At 35.7% G+C, this 24609-nt stretch overlaps 1 protein-coding gene across 1 annotated transcript; it reads left to right on the plus strand.

The window, feature by feature from the left end:
• The first annotated feature begins 14828 nt into the window (after window positions 1-14828).
• Window positions 14829-23336, plus strand: EMC1 (ER membrane protein complex subunit 1). The gene is made up of 16 exons (XM_013318674.1): window positions 14829-14986; window positions 15070-15185; window positions 15527-15658; window positions 15951-16149; window positions 16565-16892; window positions 17292-17481; window positions 17750-17866; window positions 19068-19240; window positions 19706-19852; window positions 20079-20246; window positions 20402-20506; window positions 20860-21052; window positions 21445-21597; window positions 21847-22032; window positions 22221-22460; window positions 22745-23336. Exons 1-16 carry the CDS (start codon window positions 14844-14846, stop codon window positions 22903-22905), a joined length of 2751 nt encoding a protein of 916 aa, XP_013174128.1. The 5' UTR covers window positions 14829-14843; the 3' UTR covers window positions 22906-23336.
• Window positions 23337-24609: the final 1273 nt, after the last annotated feature.

Below are 24609 nucleotides of genomic sequence, written 5' to 3' on the forward strand. Positions count from 1 at the left end.
AGTTATAAAACACGTTGTACTCAAAAATAATTATAACACGGTAATAAAATATTTCAGTAATATCAAAACTGCGAATATAAAATGATCACACGGTTGCTAATCGACATCGTCCAATAAGTAGAGAACAAGGTTCATTACTCTTTGATATGGAAACGAAGGGATAAAAGAGTTAATCGCAATAACCCCTTACTTTAGTTCGCTTCACCTGCTGATTATTGAAGCCGTATGTATTCGCGACACAAACACAAAACTGGCCTTCGTAGTTCGCATGTATGCGTAAGAAACTCGGCCCGTATCCGCCGCGTGATGCATATGTGGGTAGATAGGTGGAGCGGCTACCGCGGAGCCGCGCTTTGTGTGGACAAGGTTCCAAAGCGACCCTTTCACCGCGAATATGAATCTTACACGAGCCTCAAGTCGTGTCTAAAATCGCTTTATGTTCCGACCATAATCTTGCTGCACAAAGAGGCCGAGTGCAGTGCGCCGCGCCGTGTGAAGCGGCTCCACAGACAAATTTCCTTTCTCATATTTTCTGATATCGATAGCACACGATGTAAAAAGAACTCTCAAGCCAGGTTTCCGGTGCCTGCGATCAACATTAAAAAAATAAAACAGCGTTTATTTTTAAAAAAGTAATCACTATGAATAAATTTGTAGCCAAACATTAATTAACAATAACGCATAAAATAAATCGTAAAAATCTTTTAAACGCGTACATCACTATTATTTTTGTTTTTAAGACAAGTTTAATCTTAAGTGTCTTTATGGCCATAGAAACTCCAAATAGTTTCTATTAATGTATTGAAACTTTTTAACGCGATAATTAGGTAATCAGTTTCGCATAGTATATGAAATTCGAGGAATCCGTACCGATCGACGCACATAGGGACCTTAGAAATAGCAAGAATCATCCGTCACGGACATACGGCTATAAATATCCATTTTTGCAACATACGTAGCGGAGCGCGCCCGCGCCGCTGCGCGCCGTACTACATTCGCGATAAGGCACTTAGTGCGTATTTTAAATACATCAACGGTTCATTGACCCCGAGCGGTTTCGCGCCGAACGTTGCCGAATTTATTGTGTCTGTAGATTTGTGGGTCGGCGTCGACGCTCACAACTCTATCTGACCTCAAACCGGGGGTCCAGATGATATGACGTCACCGTATCGAGCCATGGCCGGTCGATTCTAGTTCCACATAATATTTTAATAACGTATTCATAAAACGCGCACTATGCATTATAATACTGCCCTAATCTAACCTGCCGGCTGAATAGTAAGCCGCTAGTGGCCTCACTGTGTCGAGGTCGTTGCTATTTGCTTTTTTGACAATTCAAGGGCAGTACTATATTTATAATATGATTGTTTGACGCATATGCGAGCTCGCAAAAAACTTTCCATGTTAATTATTTTTTAGTTTTTAAATAAAATTAAAATTTTCACAAGTAATGTTATTCACAATTTTAATCTGTAGAACTTAGCGTGTATGCTTGAATGACTGTAAATAATTTAATGTAAGTCTATTTACATGTTTTACAATATAAATATCCGTTGTTTTGAATTAATGACATAGGCAACATGGGATTTTAAACTGCGATTAAATCGTGAAACCATCTCGAGCCATTGTCGACGGGGTTCTCGACCTCTGAGGAGCGCGCCGTCGCATACTCAATAGAACACAATTTGTTTTTTTTTTGCTTGTGTCTGGCCGTATCTGTGGGTTAAATGCTAATTTGTGATCGTAAAAACTTCTTAATTATAAGTCAGTATTCATTTTTAAATTACTCGATTGTAAAAACCAAAAAAGTTAACGTAAATATAGTTTTTTTTTTTATTTTAGGCACAATCTCTGATAATTTGCAGAACAAAGGCGTTTATGTCATTGACTTGCATACAATGATAAATTGAAAAATACATATATTATCAGCGTCAACGATGGCTACATTTGGGACAGAAATAAATCCGTAATAAAAACTGACATGTAAAATAACCTATTTAAAACGTTAATTCCAAAGTTCCAAAGGCGTGTCACTTTATTTGTTTTAATAAGTTAGTTTTTATTATTTTATTTATAATATAAATGCGTTGAAGAAGAAAAGTGTTGCAGTTTTTTCAAAGAACGTGTGGGGTTATCGATTTTTTTACACGTGTCGATACAGTGAAAACCTACGCTAAAATACACAATTCAAATGCAATGAATTCCACAAATAGCAGACAGGTAGCGGAGAGAGATGCCGCGTAATCTGAACCCACGCGATACTTGACACTCAACACCATGTATCCAGTTGAATCGACTCAATGAACCATGCATGTGTTATATCTTCACGCTAAAACTCCTACAAGTAATATTGTAGTAGTTATTTCATAAGATTGTTAAAGTTATAATTATGATTTAGAAAAAAAAAAGAAAGTCTGATTTAGATTTAGTAATAGTAATACTTGACAAAGGAGATCTTATATTACTTATATTATAAACGCGAATGTTTAGATGGATGTTACTTTGAAGGTATCTCCAGAAAGGCTCAATGAATCTCGATGAAATTTGGCATACATATAGAATTATAGAACATAGTCTGGAAGAACACATTGGCTACTTTTTATATATTTTTTTAATTCCCCGCGAACGGAGACGCGGGCGACAACTAGACAAATACAGATATTAGCTATTTTAAAATATACATACATATCACATAAAAGTATTTACTTATTGGTTTCTGAGACCATCTCTGTAAACATATTGTCATCCCTGTTATTATCTTTGACAAAACAGAGATAACAATATGTTTTAAATAGAGATTTTCGTCTCGGAAACCCACTGGTACACTGCCTTCGTAAACCAAGTTTCATTCTCTTTGAACACGACGAATATTTTTATCCGAGAAGCGATAAAATAATGCTTATTTTCAAATCTCATTATTCACGTGACATATTTTAACCCAACGCGGAAGATAAAGGAGTATATAATTAGTAACTGGTTGATAACATGTACATCGTACAAGTAGTAAATACAAGCTTCTGTAACAATGCGAAAGATGTGAGGCCTTGACTTTATGTTTTACATTCACGTTGATGACGCTTCATTTGGCACTGATGCGGTAAAAATCAAAAGCTCCTTTGTTTCCAACTCTTACGCGACTTAAATATTTATAATACAACTTAACGTTGTAAATTCAAATAGAAACGCTGACTGTATTACACTAAAGTTTCACTAGAAGCTGTTTTTATGCAGTGAAAATGTATTTTATGAATTACAAACCAGGAAATGCATTAAAATAAAGTTAATAGTCTCTTTTGTGAGTAGAAAAACGCGGAACGAAGCGTATATTTTCATATCCAGGTTGAGCGTGGAGCCCTAGGGGTGTAAGTGCGCCCTCCCGAGCCTCCCCCCACTCTGCGCCATTGCAGTAAACTCAACGAGTTCACTGTGTAAAAGACTTTTTTTTAATTACATAAAAATGTGCTTTGGAGTTAAAATACTGCTCTCTATTTAGCCAGTCTGGTTAGACGGAAAATAGCCTCTGTTCACTAAAGTCAACATTTTTTTTATATCATAAGGTGGCAAACGAGCGAGCGGCCACCTGAAATCGCTGATATAGCGAAGTGACCGTTGCACATAGACATACGCAATTCCATATGCGTTGCCTACCTTTAATCGACGGAGGAGAGGATGCACAGAAATAAAATATATTTCCTTTCCACGCATCTTCTCATCCGGAAAGTCCAATTCCACTTCCCATCCTTTCCTTATAAGAAAAAAGGTGGGAAGGGAAAGAGGACTAAATTAGGCCTCCGGGACGCACACTCATCAGACGAAACACGGAATTGCTTCCACTTCACGCCTGTCTTCTGTGTGGTCGTGGTATTTCACCGGCGAGCCGGACCAATTCGTGCGAAGATGTTAAAGCGGGCTCTACCACTGTTAAAATATCATAAAACATATATTGGATTTTCACGTTATTAATATATTCACTGGAAATCTGTCTTTAGTAGACTTAATTAGTATGCTGTATTGGATACGTTTTGATAAGGAAATATATATTTGCTTATATATATATATATATATATATATTTCCTTATATATATCCATAGACAATTACCACATACAAAGTCATGCGAACGTCTTTTTAAGGGTTTTCCATCAGTATTGTCACATAAAATACATGACATTTCGAAAATCGAATCTCGATTCGACGTCAATCCTCAATATAGTATTACCCGTTGTCGATGGTAGTCATATTTAAGAAATAGGTATGCCTTTACTAGATAACGTAACTTATTTTTTTCTGGTATTAAAAAAAATAGTGGTTTATATGACTTAACCATTGACAATACTTATAAAGACTAAAATAACAAACGATATACAACCCTAAAATTGGTTCGATTTAAAAGGTTTTATCGTATAATTACATACTTATAGAAAGTTAAAAAAAATATGTTTTGCCACCTACAGTATATTTACATTATTGGCTACTCTTTGGTTTGTTTAGTTTTTGGCATGATAACAACACTGCGGTTACTGCAGTATAACGCTAAATCACTGCCTTCCTTTCGCTGCAATCCAACCGAAATATATTCATTAGTGTTGCCACTATAAATTATTGTCGATAATTTTTTTTCATAATTTAATAAAAGCTGATAAACAGGATGTTTAAATAATAAAGATAATCATGAAGAATGAAACAAAAAAAATTAAACAAAACAGCACATAAGCAATTATGATTGTACATGCAATGATTATATTATGTACATCAGTTATTTAGATAAATATATTATCACAATTATAAGATTACCAGCTGTCGCCCGCGACTACGTCCGCGCGGAATTGAAAAAAACCTTTTAAGTAGCCTATGTGTTCATCCAGATTATATTCTATACGTGTGCCAAAATTTCATCAAAATCTGTTGAACCGTTTCGGAGATTCCTTCAAACAAACATCCATGCATTCATCTAAACATTTGCATTTTTAATATTAATAAGAAGTTGGATTACGTATAAACCCTTTACCTGTACCAACAGTAAGACATTTCTACTTTGACTATTATCACTACAAATTATGCACGAATTAATATCGAACAGAATATGTTTATGAGCAAAGATTAGCGGCGACAATGTAGTCATAATCCATTATCAACAGTTCACTTCACCATACGATCCGTTCACATTAGAAAGAGCAACGAAATGTAAACGTATAATTAAAATTTACAATTCATAAATCTCTATTGGTTTGGGAATAGTGACCCTTTTTATAAAAAGCAAATAATAAAAAAAAATAAGAACAAGATTTGTCACTGGCCATAAAGATTACTCTCACCTATCACAATTTCACCCCATTGTGGAGACATCCATTAAAATTTTTCTTTTATTTCTTTTGCATAGCAGCAACGGGTTTTATGCCCTCGCTGAACAAAAGAAGAATGCTTCAAAAGGTGGCATGTTAAAGTGTTCTCCGTACGAGTATATCTATAAGCGTGGAAAGGTGAAAACGCGGTTAAAGGGTCAAATGATAAACTTAAGTGTACTTTACCGATTTATTTGTATTGATAGAGTGACCTTTGCATAGAGATAGTTAATTATAGGTTAAGAAAGTTATTATTGTTGTGTCAATTGATAACCACATGAAGACTTTTTATGCTTATTATGGTTCTATTCTATTATTGTTTAAAACCTATGACTTTTTTGTCTGTCATCGGATGCGGAACAAAATGTTCCGGTTACTGTTCCAATCTTAAATTAATATTTTTATATAATCACTAACAGTCTTCTTCGTTAGCGCAAAATAAATATAAGTAGCCTATAATATGCTTCTGTGTAAGAAGTCATCTATCATTTAAAGCCCCGTAAAAATTGGCAAAGCCGTTTCGGAGATTGACCGGAACAAATGCTTTTTGATAGACAGACAAAAAAAATAGTATTTCGTTATAGGTGTTACATACTTATTTGTATGAGGTCCACGAAATATAATAATCCTTCGATATTGTAGACTAAATTTAATACATGCTGACTTAGAACTACGTCGGATAAAATGTATATATGTTTAATTACCTATTAAAATGTAGAAACTGAACTGAGACTACATTCCAATAAGACTCAAGCCGGACACTAACTGGAACGCACATTTTTTGCATTCATTTAATTATTATAGGGTTTTCTTTATTTACTAACATAATAAATATCAAAAGATTGAAGTGGAGAAATTGTAACTTTATGATTTAAAAGCCTACTTTTGGTTATTCATTTACAATCTACAGATTTATAAAGATAGAGTTCAATTTTGTCAAATGTTACGATATTTTTGCACACCTTGACTGCTTCGTTATTTATGACGCTGTGGCTGCTACTATGTTTATGGGCACCTTGCATGTACTCATATATTTGACGCTGTGTATGTACCGATGTATTTGAACAAAGTGAATGTATCTATTAATTTGAGGACTTCTGCTGTACTTATATAATTGATTACTTTTGGAGTACCTATATATTTGCATATCTTGTCTGCTACGGTATTTATGAAGCTGACTGTACTTTCTACAATCAATTCATCTATATCTACAAACTTTTTTTTTGTTTGACATGACCCTATTTTGTGGAGGAGGGATTTATAAAATGACTAAAAAGTATATATACAATATGGCCATTTATATTGACAAAAGGTGACCGAATTACGTATTGATAAAAACTTTTATTATTATTTAAATTATATAAGCATAAATATTTATATTGAGCTATCAGTTAAAGGTAAATATTTCGTTACTAAAATATGATATGAAGTTAAGTTCAACTTCAGAGTTATAAGACCTTAGTAACAATTATAAACGATAATAAATAAACGAGACTTTAAAAGGATAGAAATCAGTCCGAAATTTAAGATAGCATAACTTTGCTATATTTCTTTGTTACTTGTGACGTACTGTTTGGATGAATGTTTGTCAGAAGGTATCTCCAGAACGGCTGCATGGATCTCGCTGAAATTTGTCATAAATATAGAACATAGCCTGAAAGAACTCTTAGACTAGTAATTTTTTTTATTTCCGCACGCCTAGTTAACTTATAATTATTACTTACTGCTAATTTCAACTGCACCTTCTTTCCGTAAAGTAGTTGGCTATGGGCAGCAGTCAATTCGCTATCTTAGCAAATGTAGCCGCTTGCTGTTAAAAAATGCACCTAATATTGTGAAAATCAGCGTAAAACATCACTACGAACTTATATGTTGAACCAGTTCACCTGATATCAAATGATCCACAGTACCCATGGCCACAATGCTGGATCCAGATGCACAATGCACTGTCCCCTTGCAGACTTGTGCATTTGCATAACATGTTACTGCACAGATATCGACTACGACTTTATACAAAAAATCCGATCGTATTTCAAGACGTTTATAAGCTTATTAATTCTTTTGGATTTCTTACGTTAGTTTTTTTTTAACAAAATTGACTTTTTTATTATCAAATATACCATTGGTAGAGCTCGCTTTAACATCTTTGCACGAATTGGCCCGGCTCGCCCGGTGAAATACCACGACCACAAAGAAGACAGGCGTGAAGTAGAAGCAATTCCACGTTTCGTCTGATGAGTGTGTGTCCCAGAGGCCTAATTTAGTCCTCTTTCCCTTCCCATCCTAGTTCTTATAAGGAAAGGGTGGGAAGAAGAAGTGGACTCTCCGGATGGGAGGATGCAGGGAAATGGAAAATATTTTCTTTCTGTGCATCCTCTCCTACGTCGATTAAAGGTAGGCAACGCATATGCAATTGCGTATGTCTATGGGCAACGGTCACTTCGCTATTTCAGCGATTTTAGGTGGCCGCTCGCTCGTTTGCCACCTTATGATATATTAAAAAAAACATTTTATAACAAGCCATAGGTCAGCTTTCTCATTCAGGTATTGGGGAAGTACAAAATTCTTTCTTCATTCTATATTATTTAGGTAAATAAAACGTTAACCTAACAAGTTTATTTATGTTACTAGTTGTGTGAGTTTGTCTGTGGGTTTATCCATGACATTCAATTGAAAAATATTATTGTCTCTGTTTTCTCAAGCAGAATGGAAGAGCTGACAATATATATCAACATTGTCACTGCCTAGTCAAAATCCGGTTTCAAAATAGTCATATTTAGACTAGACGTTCTACATAAGGGCGGATTCTACAATATGACTACAGCACCATCATAAGATTTTGCGCTTCCGGTTTTTCTCAGGCACCATTCGCAGCGTATCACATATCCCATCAAGACTTTTTTTGTATCATCTCTTTACGTTTAATATTTTTAGGCGAATTTGATTAAATTTGTAACAATATTTTCATTGATTACTCTCATTAGATTTGATTATTGTGAATACAATGTTTATACACATATGTTAATTTTTTCCTAAGAAATTAAACTTAATGGTTTTGTTGTAATTTATGGTATAAATAAATGTAATAAAGAGTATTGGCGTTTGTGAGATATTAGAAGAGATGAAGCACATCTCAAAGTGTCGATATAACATGTGCGGTCAGAACCACTTCGGTGCTCCCATGAAAGCTAGTCTTAGAAATAAAAGCTAATAAGTGCAAACATTTCAATGGCCTATTCACTTCAAAAGTAGTACCACCCTACCATTAAGAAAAATCCAGTCTCCTGTACGGGTTAGCATGGGAATGGACCGGGGGTCAACGTCATTCGTCTCGCGTACTCGTCCGGGGTAAGCGGTGTGTATTATTATTCGGTTGATGTTTTTATTTTAGGGTCTGGGATCCGGTCCGCAGCGCCGCGCCCCCTCCACCCCGCCCTCCCCCTGCCGGCCGCCGGCCTGAGGTCCGGCAGATGCAATCGTTTTCGCGCCTCTGTCTTGAGTTATTGCGAAATTGTACGTATCATGAGACCGTGCACTGCCTACCCCTCCCTCCCCGTCCCGCCCATGCCGAGCGGAAACCCGACTCTTGTGCATTTCAACGACTTGTATACCACCGCATTATTTGTTCTCCTGTTTTAAATATCTGTAAATTATAATGACTAAGACGAAAGATATATTTTCCCAACTAAGAATACAACAATTACAAACTAACTTTCCCCAATGATAGGCAATGGAAACCGAAGATTAAACAGACAACGTTATTTTGTCAATATGTTATAAAGAGGAAAGATTTGTATTTTTGTATGTAGCGAATAAACTCAAAAACTATTGGATCGACTTCAAAATTATACTGTAATTAAAAAGCTACATTATTATTACTATTTATTAATTTCGCGCAGACGAAGGCGCCTGCAAAAGTTAGTCTTGTATATAGCAAGTCGTGCAATCAACTGTCTTGCACAACCAATAGAAATTGACAGATCGAGTCATTGAACCCAAAAGATTTTTTGTTTGTTTGTTGCCCATAAGTAAGTACTCTTGCTTATTACAAAACCGAATTTAATATTGTTTTGCAAAATATATCTCAAAAAGTATTAAAATAGGTAACATTAATTACAACATCTATGAATTTTCACTCCCGAACCATATGAAAGAGACGATAATATGTGTGCTATGACAGTACTCATGATACTAACCACGAATATTACGGGTGGGGGGGGGAAGACTTATAGTTATTAATTTTTAATATAGACTGAGTGACTAGAATGAATAATGAAATACTGACATAGAAAAGGCTTTTTCAAACTAGACATATTCTGTAAATATTAACTGAGGTGGAAAGTCAATGTAATATACAAAACTCGTAAAGTAGGGCGCCATCTAGCGACGGAAGATTACTTCAAAAAAAATTAATGCAGGACTTCTACTAACTTCTAATATTAACCTAATAAGTAAACAATTATTGGGAACATTGTTGTACTTTTCAAGTATCAGACTATTCCGCTTGGTGTATCACAGCTCTAATAATGAATCACGTGCATTTCAAATCTACCGGTCGCTGGGCGAGCGTCGCGTCGACGCGAAAGCTGCGGCCGGCGCGAATTTCACACCAGTCTAGACTAGACTTCAATGTGTCGCAATGCCCTAGGTCTCCTAGAGCTGTGAGAACGTGCGGCCGTAATACAAGATTGAATCCCCCTTCGCCCCGCCCAGCCCTGAGAGAAGCTTGTAATGCACTTTAACGGACTTAAGGTTTGCACATGGTTGCAACGTTCAAATTGATTTGATTTTGACAATAATATCTAGTTTAAGCAATATCATAGTTGTTCTACATTAGTTAGAAGACATATTATTGACTGAATAATTACTGGACATATTTCTTGATAGTTCATGGTCCTTAACTCTTTATTTTAGGTATGTGTCTAGCGTAAAAAAAGCGACATGTGTTTGTGATGTATTGAGGTAATCAAACGAAACTGATGAATTAAAAGCGTGCAGTCTGCAGATGTCGTCACAAGTACCCATGTAGTACTGGAACTTTATTATAAGGCTTTGTTGAAGCACGCAATTTGTACTTTACTATCGATTTATACTGCATAAACACATCTATGAAACATGTTGCTCTCCCTTTCTTTATCTTTTGATAAAAATGAAATGACAATATTTTTTGGAATTTTTCCGTCGGCGCAAGAACCGTGTGTTGAAAGCTGAGCACACCTGTTATTGTTCTATACAAAGATCTTTAATTTAATAGTCGATTATTATTCTGCGTCTGAGAATGCACGTATTTTAGTTACCTTTTTAGTAAATACGATGTTTAAAACATTTATAACATTGAGAACTCAATGTTAAGGGTACACGTAACCCATTTACGAGTAGTGATTAAGGATTTCTTCGTTCTTACACAAGTCTTGCTTCTACATTTCTACATCTTACAAGTAACTACTTATTATAATGTTAACAATCTATCAATTATTATATAATAATCTTTGATTTTCCAGATACTAAACAGGGCGGTTAGACAATAGACAAAGCGGTCAGCGGTTGGGCACGTTCCTTCACTCCGCCATCTTGTGAGCTAGAAACCCTCAACATTGTGGTGAGATGAAAAGGTTTGCTCAAGTGGTATTGAGCTTGACACTTTAACATCATATGGAAAATTTATTAAAACGATTTATTAACAAGTATAAAATAATTAAATCAGTTGTCGTTAAATACAACGTGGTTTCTATTCTAAAATCATATACCAATTTTTGCAATATTTTCTGTTTCTTTTGAAGCATAGATTGCCACTTTTTAATGCTATTTATTTCTGTTACATTAAAAACCGTGAAACAGTAGTTTTTATAGTTTAAATTAAAGGTGATTAACGCGAACTATTAAGCTATTACACGGTCGTTAAATAGATCTTTATAGACACGTTTATTTACGTTGAATTTTGTTGCAGGAAACCCAATTGACTTAATGACATGGATATATGGCGCCAAATGGAAGACTGTAATCTCTGACTATACCTATAAGTAACGGGCGTGAGTTATGTTGTGTTTGTAACATTCTTAGCAATTATAAAATTAACCTTTAAAATTTTGAGGTTATGAAAATAGAATAGTGATGGGACGATGATTAAGGCTACATTTGAAAGCTATTGGCGTAACTTTGATAACAAACACATTACAAGTCATGTTGAGTAAACCCGTTTATCCTAGTGAGGTTCTAGTTAAGTAGGAAGCCGTATCGATAACTATTAGTATCGGGTTAAAACATTACCCGCTCCTGTCCTCAGGGTTTCAGTCTGATGTACGCATATCAAGTTACGGGCGCTTCAACTTGTTTGAACTTTTTTCTTTTTATCATCAATCATTTTATCTTAAACATACAGATCTTTTTTTTTTAATTTAAAAAGTTATCATCGTAATTATGTCGTCTACAGACATATGATGACTGATCGTGAAGTTTTGTATTACTAAAGAAACTAAATGTATTTCTTGTTGCTTTTGAAAAAGAATACGCTTTTATTCTCTAAGGAACTCTATGTATTAGATATTGTTAATTATGCGGTGATAACTGCAACATCAAATAAAACTTATATTAGATGTTATCCCAGTTTTTTTGCATGTATTTTCCAGTGTATAACTAATATGAATCGGTCGATATCAGTTCTTAGTACTTAATATATTTTCCTCCACACCTTTATTTCTATGAATTCATTAGTCATGTATTCCAATAATAATATGAAACTCATGTCTCAATTCGTAATTATGTTTCAAGGAAGAGAAATAGAGGCAAAGAAATAAAAATGTAACTGGACATTTTTTAATTTCTACGTTTAAAAAAAAAGATGCATTTTGACCTCTTTGTAAATAGAAGAACATATAATAAAAATAAAAAACAAGATTAACCTACTATATCTAAACAAATAATACTCATATAATTTCGCACTAAAGGTGTGAATATTGTCTTACATTAGGTCTTTTTACGCAGCAGAAAAGACATAGGGCTAAAAAAAGTATTCTGGCGTCGTGTTACATTAAAAATTTCTTTTAAATAGTGGAAAAAAAGGTCTTTATTCGCCGCCGGATGCATAGGCCGGCCGGCGCGCACGGAGAAGTCTGCACCTGGGGCAACTCGGTGAAAGCGGTCTAGGCTAGCACGCGGCCCTTCTTATACCAGTTATAATGCCTTTATAATAACTTGATTTTATTAATAACTAGCCTTCCGCTCAGATTTTTTTTAGTACGCGTCTCCCGAGGGAACTATAGGCAAATTGCGAAGTTTATTCGCTACACTATGAAGGAAACGGTCGCCGGCTGCGCGTTAGTCCGGATGAATGACTACTTTGCCTAGCCTTTTGTTAAATTCCTTTCGATAAAATTAAAGGAAGTCGAACTGGTCACGCGATCGACGCACAGAAAAAAAATATGCACATACTGGCTGGTACAGACCCTATGCATAATGGCGGACGTATGCTAGACTTTTGTCGTTTAAAAAGATTAAAAAGTAAACTATTGTGTTACCATTTCTATACCTAGTAGTTACAATGCTGCTATTAACTATTATGGAAGTACTAAGGAGAAAGTCTTTGTAAAAAATGTTCCCACGAAGTAGTATAATTGACATTTCGTTTTATTTCGCAAAAGTTCTGGTTTAATACTTTGTAATAAGCTGTGATGCAACAAATAGCATGTTTATTAAAAAAATGCTTGTATTATTTATTAAGATAAAGAATAAGCAGTTATTTTCCGCCCACAGCTTGGAATGTTAACCAGTAGAGGTGTCAGATGACAAATGCGCTGTCTATGGAGGTACGCACTAAAAAAGTACAGAAAATGTGCGAAAACGAACACAGAATAAAAATATATGAGATTAGAGAGGTGATTTCCGTTGGGCCGTTCGAACAATTACTGGGATTTTTTTCAAATAGATGGTCCATAAAATTAATTAGCCCAAAGAAAAAAAATTAAAAAAACACCCTATTATAGTGATAATTCTTAATAATTCAAAAAATTGTACAAATTATGCAATCATTAAATAAACATTCAAAAATATAAAACTATTTAAGTTATTTTATAGCTTTCAGATTAACTAAAAATAATCAAAGACAGTGCAGTAAATCGTAATAACGTGTGGCTTCCGTTTATTCAAATAAAATACGTATGCACAATAATTTATTAGCCAGTCCAACGGTTTGCATGCATATAATATTTTGCACATAGTTTGACCGCAGTTGCATTCCACGCATTCTATGTGTCCATGTTGCTAACTATTATAGAATGTTGAGAATGTCGGATTTGCATTCGGTACTTGATTTGGCCGACCATCTGGTTTATAGGACTTTACTACTATTTCCACTAGGCGATGAGTCGCAGGAATTTCCTGACGTTGGTAAATATTGAATATATTATGAAAAAATTACGTGTTTACATATTCACACATGTTTTACATAAATATTTAACGTTTCCTATGTGGTTATTTTCAATCGCCTTTTCCTTTTTTTCACCTAAAAGGTTCCTTCTATTACTTTTTGACCTACGATAACCCCAAATCCTAAAAGAACTGTCGCCATCTAGCATCTATTGTGAAAAAATAAACAAAACTTAGAAAGTAAGGAAATTTTTGGTCCGAAAAGGATTTTATGGCACTTTTTTGACATTGACAGGAGGGTTTATAACTTTTTAGGGTTACCAGTGAGCAAAAATTTCCTGGCAACCAAGCAACTATTGTAATTCGCCAATATTAAATACAAAATTATTTAACAAGTTATGCGAAAAGTATTTGCAACCTAAATGCCCTTAGTAATTGTTTACTATTTAAATTGTTAAATTACACAATTTGACACAGCTTTGTGATCTTTCAAGAAAACAGGAGGTAAATATACATTTTTTAAATAATTGTGTTTAACACTAACAGTATTTTAATAATAATTAGTCGGATGCTCGCAGCACCAAACGTGAAATTGTCGCTTTTTTTGGAATTTCGAAATAAAATGCAACATTGCAATCTACTCTAGATTGCAGCTTGCGACTGCTGTTCCCTTGTTGGTCAAAATATGACTCTGCCAAAATGACATTGTCAATTCCCGTATCTTCCGAATGATAAATGATAAGAGCCAGATCCTTGTGGAACTGTACACTAATATTTGCATTTTATCACAAAATATTTTTTAAATATGTATGTGTGAAACTAAGTATAATTTAATCTTTAATTGCATTATTTTCCATATTACAAAGGGATTTTGATAGACTTTGTATAAACACGTTTGTCTATACCTGTACACAAACACGATTTGAAGTTACTATTGTTAATATATCATAATATACGAGAAGATTATATACCCAATATGTTTTTATGTGTATGATATGTTATGATATATGTTTAGGATATTTTAATAATTATGCTCCACAAAACATGGTTCTTCTGTTGACATGAACTGGCAATGTTTTGATAATTGTTTTTGAACTTAAATTAGTTTTATCTGTGAATGAAAACTTTTCAGTCATCCAGAAATGGGGCTGCTGTCAATTTATTTCAAACCCAATTTTTTGGGTTTATTAAAATTTTTAAACAGTATGAATTGGTATATTGTATTTTTTAGTTTGATAAATCTCTCAATGTGCATTTATGAGGATCAGATAGGGAAATTTGATTGGTAAATATGGAGTTATAGGTTATAATCAGCATAAGAGTTTTCGAGCGGTTTTGTCTAAAATTAACAAAATAATCGTGTTTCAGGCGCCAGACTTACGTTGGGCGTATAAAGTTCTCTCAGTTTGATACTGTTTCAACCGCTAGGAAGCTTATAGTGGCTACGGAAGAAAATGTATTAGCTGCCTTGCATTTGAAGACTGGTAAGTTAATTAATTCGATTGTCGCTCGCTTGTCTCTACAAAAATCATCTACGTCAACAATATTTGTGTAATTAAAATATTTGTGAAACATTTAAAAGATTGCTTAATTATGTATATTATGTACAAAAGAAATTATTCTACAATAGTAAAAGATATTTTGTTTTCTATAATAAGTAGTCGAATTTACATAACAAATAGTCGCAATTATAGTACATTGGTTTCTAGAAATTAAATCTTCCATTCTTGTACTTTTAAACATTACTGTTTAACATTTTAAGCCAAGGTAATTGTAATCAAAGTTAACCTAGTTTTATAATGTAGTGTAATCATTTACTTTCCAGGTGAGGTGGTGTGGCGACATGTGTTTGAGAGTGCTTCTACAGGCAACATACAGTTGTTGCATGTCTCTGACAAAGTTGTAACAGTGACAGGCTCCAATCCTTACCTTGTTAGAGGATGGGATTCCACTACAGGTAATATTTACCCCGAATGTACAATAATATTTGTATTTTTGGTATTCTACACTGTACAGTTACTACTTCTTTCTATGATAAACCATATACTTTTCTATCATAACAATAATGTAGTTGTTATTTCTTGAAACATTACCATAAAGTTATATAAAAATGGCTAAAACACTCACATATATTTGTCCAGTGCCACCACCAAATATGTGAGTGTTTTAGCCATTTCACTAATGAAAACTGATATAACTCAAAATTTAAATAAAATTTAGTATCTTACTTTTTTATTATTTTGTTTCAGGAATACTCCTTTGGGAATGGTCATTGACACTTCAAGATGATGACCGTGCAGACTTCTCGGAGTGGTGGGTGCACCAGGGCCTGTTGGTGCATATGCTGCCAGTGTTCAACTCACATATTGAAGTCACCATGTATAACTTGTTGACAGGGCAGAACCGAGGGGCTACATCCAAACTACCTGCTGCTTGGGTTAATGATGGGTAAGTTTCAGAACATAGTCATATTTTTATATGTAAATTTTCTAAATTACATGGTAATGTTTATGGTGTGGTGTGTGTGCCAGTAAAATAAAAAAAAACTATTTTTTAACACAGTAGCAGTGGGTTCAAATCCCGCCATGTACCAATTTGTTTTTCGATTTACATATGTACATATAATAAGGAATTCAAAGATATGTTTGTAGTCTACCAACCCACACTGGGCCAGCATGGTTGACTGTAGTCACCCCTAATTTAGGGTAGGCTCCGAACCCCTCAGTGGGGATGTATAGTGAGCTGATGATGATACATTTATTTTGTTATTCTAGATATATTTAAAAAAAAAATACTATTATTATCATTAGTACTAATTTGAATCGTAAATAGCATTTTATCAATGATTTATTTTTAATTTCAGATGTGTTCTAAGTCCTCCATATTACAGTTGTGTATCAGGCAACATGGGTGCTCAACGTTTACTCTCCGTTGATGTAACATCAAGTAAAGTTCAATTGATAAGTCAACCATTATTTGATTATCTCAGTTTGGATGTGTTTGAAGGGACTTTAAAGCCTTTAGATGGGAATAGTGTATTGCCTGCTTTTATTATTGATGATAAGAAGATTGTGATTGTTAAGGATAACAATTTTGAAGCATTAAATATTGCGGATATGTCAGCAAGTGTTACCATAGTTGATGGATTGAATGGACCAATGGTTTTACAAGCTTGGACAGATGATAATCAGGTATGTTATTTAATATTATTAACAAAGTTTATAACAATAGGTAGATCTAAACTAAACTAGTTGTCGTCCACAACTCTGTCCACATGAAGTTGAAAAACTTAACTAGTAGCCATGTGTTTTTCCAGACTATCAAGATCTGTTGAGCCGTTCCAGAGATCTTTTCAAACAAACAAACATCCATCCATCCATCCATCCAAACACTTGTATTTATAATATCAGTAAAATAGTAAAAAACCTTAGATGTTATGAAGAAAAATTGAGTATCGTAAAATTTGACGCAGTTTAGAAAGAGATTTATTTGAACAATATTTCAGTGCTTGGCTTAAACTGAATAAGTAATTTAACTGTATAGAAAATATGCAAAATAAGTACTAAAATAGTACATTTTTACGTTTTCAGGGTTTCAAGCTGTCTGCACACAGTGTGAGTACTGGCAAGGAAGTGTCAGAGATCAAATGCTCGGACCCCGCTCTCCGTATCCCGGAACCAGAGTTGGGAGCGGTCCTCTGTACCAAGACAGGCAACGACCATGCGTGCAGGATAGTTGTCAATGGCGCTGATGACGCTATACATTTAATGCAGCAAGGAGGTTAGTATTTGGTTTTTATTTGTTTATTTTATAATACTGGCCAGTTTTATTATATAAATTGTCTTATAAAAATGTTTATTTGGTTGCTATTAGTAGTTTCACATAATGTTTTTCGTTCAGAATGTGAAACAACAGAAGTCTTTTGAAACCTAGTAATAGCGCCATCTATCCGTACTAGGATGACCAAAACTCAATTGCAGTTCACATTAAATTAACTTTGTACTTAAATTTCTGAACATATTTGTAATATAAGTTATGAAATTAACAGGTAGAGTTATGTGGAGTCGCGAGGAATCTCTAGCCAATGTAGTTGCGGTGGAATTCGTGGACCTGCCCGTGTCGGAGACTGATGCAGCTATAGAGTCGGAGTTTGATCAGAAAGAAGGTATTATATTACTTTTTTTTAACTCTTAAATTGTCTACATAAGAGCCCTAACATTTTGCCAATACATAACATGAATGATAGTAGAAGTCTTTGTACAAAAATATTTTTCTATACCGTTGGGTAACAAAGCATAAGGTCAGAAACGCATCTGCGGTTCCTCTGGTATTGCTGATGTCCATGGGCGTCATTGAACACCTCGGTGTTCGCGCTGCTCGTTTGCCCCCTTCTGTTATAAAAAAAAAAGGATTAAAAATGCAATTTTTTGTTTTTAATGTCTAATTATTATTGTTTTCACATAAATTATTCGTGAAGTAGCCATTACAATGTTGTTTAAGCAGTTTTTTTTGTTAAATTCTGTGTTGAATTGTAATATGTGAAACCCGTTTGGCAATTTTTCAAAATTATTGATGTTGAAATGTCTATTTTCTAGCTGCCAAGATGTATAGTAAGTATTGCAACATATTGTGTTAACAACTCTTCAATGAGAAACCTCCAGCTTATATTGTATAGTGCTTTTCTATTCATACATCTTTTTATTAAGAAACCAATGTCTTTGTTGTATGTAGCATGTATTGATATACATTTAGTTGATATTTTAAGCTTTTTGATATTTTATTTTACTATTTTTTATTAGATTTCTCCTCCAAATTAAGCTTTTTCATAAAGCCGTATGAAACCCTAGCTAACCACAATTGTCATTTATCTTTTCACCTATAGTAGATAATTTTCTACCTCTTTATACACGACTAGATGTCGCCCGAGACTCCGTTCGCGCGGTATTAAAAAATAACTAGTAGCCTAAGTGTTCTTCCAGATTATTTTCTTTATGTATGCCAAATTTCATCAAAACCATTGGGTCGTGCCGGAGATACTTTCAAACATCCATCCGTCTAAACTTTAGCATTTATAATATTAGTAATTTTTTTTTGTTATTTGTATTGGATTTGTGTATCCCCTTGATTTCTTTGATATCTTGCACCTTGGCCTGACGATTTCTCTTGTATTGTAGTAAATTTAATAGAGTTGGATTTTTTAATTTTTTAATTAGTTTTTGAAAGAAAAAATTTTTTTTGACTCTTCACATGTTTATTTCCTTATGTTTGTTTGACTATGATTTGTATGAAAATGCATTATGTTTTGTACATATGTTTTATGTAATAAAAAATCTTCATTATGTTTGACGTGCTGTAACTATTTGCAGGTTCAATCTGGGCAGCGTTCTCTCGTCGTTTACACAGTCAGTATCAGCAGCTGCAAACGTTGCTCGCCAGTTTACAATCTGACAGGGACGTGGTGCACTCCAGTACTGAGGATCTAGTACGGGATTATTTTAATCTACATAAAATTATCGTATTAGTCACAGAAGTTGGAAAGGTAAGTTAGAAACTACTCTATAATCTTACTAATATACATGCAAATGGATGGATGTTTGTTTGAAGGTATCTCCAGAACGTTTGTATGGATCTGGCTTCAATTTGGCATAGATTTCAAATATTACCCGATAGAAAAACATGTAGAGAGGATTGTGCTGACCCTTTATAAGGAATAGGCTAGGATGATGATTTTTTTCTAATTTTTCGTTTATCGTGTTTAGTGTGCGAGTATGTAATAATTTGTATAGCAAAAGGTGACAAAGCAAGCGGCTACTTGAATTCGCCAAAACAGCGAAGTGCCTGTTACCTATAGACAAGTGCAGATGCATTGCCGACCTTAAATCGATAGATGAAGGGGGCATAGAATGATATTTCCCCTTCCTGTGCAACACCATCATTCCCTTCCTTGTACTTGAAAAAAAGTTTATAATGAAAAAAAATTGTATGTATGTTTTAATGTTTTCAGATAATCGGTATAGACAATTTATCTGGTGAGATACTTTGGCATCATTTTGAAGGTGCACTGGATACGGAGGCGGTGGCCATCTTCACACGACGGACTGCACGACATCCGCCATACGATGCATATCTTACCATCGTCGGCAAACATCAGGTAATACCTGTAATCTATACTAGTATTGTAAATACGAATGTTTAAATGGATGGATGGATGGCAATTTGTTGGAAGGTATCTCCAAAATTGGTAACGGATCTCAATGAAATGTGGAATAGATGTAGAACATAATCCGAAAGAACACATAGGGTACTAAATATTTTTTGTTGAATGCAGCGTGGACGGAGTTAAAACATTTTTCAAATCAAATTGAATATATTTCCAGGAGTCTGGCAACGGTCTCATCATCAGCTTGAACCCAATAACTGGTGAGCTGTTAGGCGAACGCGTGCTGCAGGTGGACGGGCGAGTGCTGCAGTGTGCACTCCTGCACCAACCTGATGAGGAGAAGCTGCACGGACTGGTGCTGCTCTATGATGATGAATCCGTACAGGTAGGTAGACCACTGAGGAAAAGATATTGTGACAGTCTTACTAATATTATGATTGCGAATATTTAATGAATGTTTTTTTTTTAATTTTACGCGGATGGAGCCGAGTGCAACACCTAGTCTGTCTAGCATCGTAAAATACGATTTTTGTTTGGCAGGTGTTCCCAGTATCATCAGAGCATCTCGTGGACGACATGTACCTGTATGTGGCGGAGGCAGAAACTGCTAAAGTACAGGGGTATGCACTCAAATACAATGGCCGAGTAAGTCAAAGATTTTTATTTAATCTATACTTATAAAAGAAAGTAAGAACGGGTGCACCGATTTGGCTGAGAATTTGTGGGAAGGTAGCTTAGCATCAGGAGGCAAAGGGTACTTTTGATCCTCTTTCCTTTTTATTTAATGCGCGAGACGGAGTCACGGGAACAAGCTAGCTGTAAAATCTAATGAAAATTGTTGCATCTTAGTGTAATGGTATGGCGAGGTGTTAACACTGAACTATTTACATTTTTAGGGTTCCGTACCTCGAAAGGAAATAAAAACGGAACCTTTATAGGATCACTTTGTTATCCGTCTGTCAAGACCTTTTTTTTAATGATTAAATGTAACTTTCCAGACAGCGATAGCACAAAAGATCTGGTCATTGGATCTGGGCAGTGGAGGTCACCGTATCGCGGTGTCAGCGTCGCGCGCCGCGCAGCGCACGCACTCGCCCGGCCGCGCGCTCTCAGACCGCAGCGTGCTCTACAAGTACAACAACCCCAACCTGGTGCTCTTCATCACTGAGGGCCCTGACCCTGTACATAAAGGTAACCACTGACACTAAGATTAACTTTCATCATCAGCTCGCTATACGCCCCCACTGAGGGTCTCGGAGAGTACCCTAAGTTGGGGTTGACCAATCCAGAGTTAACCACACTGGCCTAGTGCGGGTTGGTTGATGCAGCATCACGATGTTTTCCTATACAGCAAGAACGTCGGATAAATGTACATATGCACTAACTTTAGTAACTTTAAAGTCACTCAAGCTACAAGTTATAATGGAATATACGTGTAATAAAATATGTCAGATAAGACATTATGACATGGTCCACCATTTGCTTTACTGAAGTGTTATATTTTTTTATTTGGTTATGAAAGTTTTAAGTGTATACGAGGTATGAAGTACATGATTTGTGTTAATATAAAATGTTATGTACAGATGTGGTGCGCGCAGTGGCTGTGGACGGTGCATCAGGTGCGGTGGTATCGGGCGCGGTGCACCGGCGAGCGCGCGCCACACCCCTCGCAGTGCACGCCGACAACTGTATCGCATATGTCTACCTCAGTGATAAATATCGCCGTGTTGAAATAGGTCACTACATACTCTGACACGCCCCCTCGCATACGCCTACAAATGATAAAGCTCCGCCCCGTTTTGTCATAAAAAAATTACACTTAACTTATAAGACAAATTTTTATTTGTTTAGTCTCGTAAGCCATATCTACATCCATCCATCCATCCATATTCAGTCCTACATAAAACATCGCATTTTTGACTTCGAAATTCTATGGGTATAGTAATTGTTGTTATTTTGCTGATAATAAAAAGTTTGCGTTGCAGCTACAATGGAGCTGTACGAAGGCAAGGAGCGCTGGGGCACGCCGGGCGCGCCGTTCAGCTCGTTCAGCAGTGCGCGTGCACCCGCAGCTGCGCGACAGGCGTACATCGTGCCCGCAGCTGCGCGCGCACCCCGCGCCGCCGCACTCACAGTCACTGAGCGCTCGCTCACTGACAGACATCTGCTGTGTGAGTCAATCAATTTTACTAAACGATGTCAACTATTATTGCCACAGGTCAAGCTACGTTGTCAAGATCCTATTGGAAATTTCAAATACAATAGTTCAAATTAATTTACTGAAAATGCTTAAATGTTTCAAGGCAATGTAGGAAAACTATATTTATATAATTCAAAAGTAGGTATTGTAATATTCCAGTGGCGTTATCGAATGGTGCGATAATGGAGATCCCGTGGGCGTTCCTGGACCCGCGACGTGCGCCCGCTGGGGGCGGGCAGATGGGCGTGGGCGAGGAGGGCGTGCTGCCGTACTTGCCCGAGCTGCCGCTGCCGGCCGAGGCGGTGCTCAACTACAACCGGTCGCTGCACCGCGTGCGCTCCCTGCACACACACCCCGCCGGCATCGAGTCCACCAGCCTCGTGCTCGCCACTGGACTCGGTCAGACATCACTCCTTCACCATTCTTACTTACTGACTTGTCACTTTCGTAACCTCTCAGATCTTTCATTCGAAATCCAAATATTTATAAAACTAGCTGTCGCACGCGACTTCGACCGCGCGGTATTAAAAAAAACTTAATTAGTAGCCTATGTGGTCTTCCAAACTGTGTTAAATTTCATCGAGATTCATGTAGCCGTTCAGTACTTACCTTGTAACAAACATACATCCAAACATTCGCTTTTTTTTATTATTAGTAAAATTAAAAAAAAAACAACTTTACAGATATGTACTACACGAGAGTGGCGCCATCTAAAACATTCGATCTCCTCAAAGAGGACTTCGACTACCATCTGATCAGCATCGTGCTGGTGGCGCTGGTGGTCGCCACATACAGCACCAAGTACTTCGCCTCGCGCAAAATGCTCAAGATGGCGTGGAAGTGATGATGAGTGTATCGCGGAGACAATTTCGACCGTATTGCAATGGGTTACAGATCAAATTGTATAAACAAAGTCATATTTGATAAAGCAATGGTTAAGTACCTGGGGAATAACTTTGAGAGAAGAGTAAATAGGGTAACATAATAATAATATACTTTAACGTGGGATTATTGTAAGCATTTTATAAAATTATAAATGAGACAGAATAGAATAGATGCAATGTCTGCTTTTAATGTAATTTAACTAAGGGAAAGTACCCATACTATGTGTCCCGTTTAGGGGTGGGGGGGGGCGGAGACCTTAAAATACTACGGTCAGTCACAAGAGCGGGGGGGTGGCTCAGATTTTACTCACGTAGTCGTTAGTTGTTTTTTTTTCACAATACATAATTCACTAGTAATTCGACTATTGTCGTAAACCATATCCTAGCTCAAGCTTAGAGCTTATTTGGAATGGTTAAAGAAATATTAGTAAATTTACACAAAAATCTGCTAATATTTTAAAATAAAAAAAGTATGCATGCAGTCTTATGCTATAGCAACGAGTATAAGCCAAATTATTCTTTTTTCAACTTTTGCCTGTGAAATGATTATGAATTACTACGTAAAAACTAAAGGGGGAGGGGTATCTTGGCATGTACTACGAGTGGTCACCGAGGGGTGTGAGGTGTCGAAAAAACTAAATAAATAGGTCACGTAGTATGTGTATGTTCCCTAAAATGTTATAAATTTAATAAATTATGTAGCTTTTAGAATAGTTTAAATTTAAAACAATGAATGCCTTCACTGTATTTATAATAAACGAAAATGAGCAATAAAATGAACACCAAAAGAAAATTTTATATTATTTTAATATAAAATTTTGAAACAGTGTAAACTTTTTTATATTACCACGTGTTTAAGAGTTTTGTATAAATATAAAGTTATTAGTATATTAAGATATTTAACTTATACATTTATACGTCATGATAGTAAGTTAAAAAATCTATTGAATGATAGTTTTGATCATCAGCTGTAAGTCCCAACTGAGGGGCTCGGAGCCTACCCTAAGTTAGGGGGTGACTTGACTATAGTCAACCACACTGACCCAGTGGCTGAAGTCAACCCGACTTCACACATATCTTTGAATTTTATCACAGATATGTGTAGCTTAACGATGTTTTCCTTCACAAAGAATGTCAGATAAATACATATGTAAATCATAAAACACAGTACATGTCGGGATTCGAACCCAGGACCTGCAGATCAGTCAAGTGCTTAACCCCTGAACTACTGACAATCTTGTATTACTAAGTAGTATTTATTCGCCAGCTGTAACTAAGAAAATAACATTTATAAATCCTTTTACCTTTGCAATACGGTAAGAAAAGTTCTCGAATGGACTATAGGTGAATTATATAAATATATACATACAAACATACAGTGTGATTGTTCATAGTGTGAGTGTTTAAGTATAAATACACTTTAATAATAATTTAACTGGACGATGACAGATTGATGCAGTCACAAATGTGTTTCAAAGCATCTTAAAGGTACGTGTCCATTGAACCGGACGCACCGCACGCAATGGATTTTAGTTTGCTTTGTATGTAAAATACATAGCGTCCATCATCCGCGTCCCCGCATCGAAAGGCAAGACAAATCCGTTTAATCCGTACGTACGGTGCGTCCGGTGCGGGACAATGTACGCGTACCTTTATACTAATGC

The sequence above is a fragment of the Papilio xuthus genome, unplaced genomic scaffold (genome assembly GCF_000836235.2).
Source record: "Papilio xuthus unplaced genomic scaffold, Pxut_1.1 DF826923.1, whole genome shotgun sequence".
NCBI classification, from domain to species: Eukaryota; Metazoa; Arthropoda; class Insecta; order Lepidoptera; family Papilionidae; genus Papilio; species Papilio xuthus.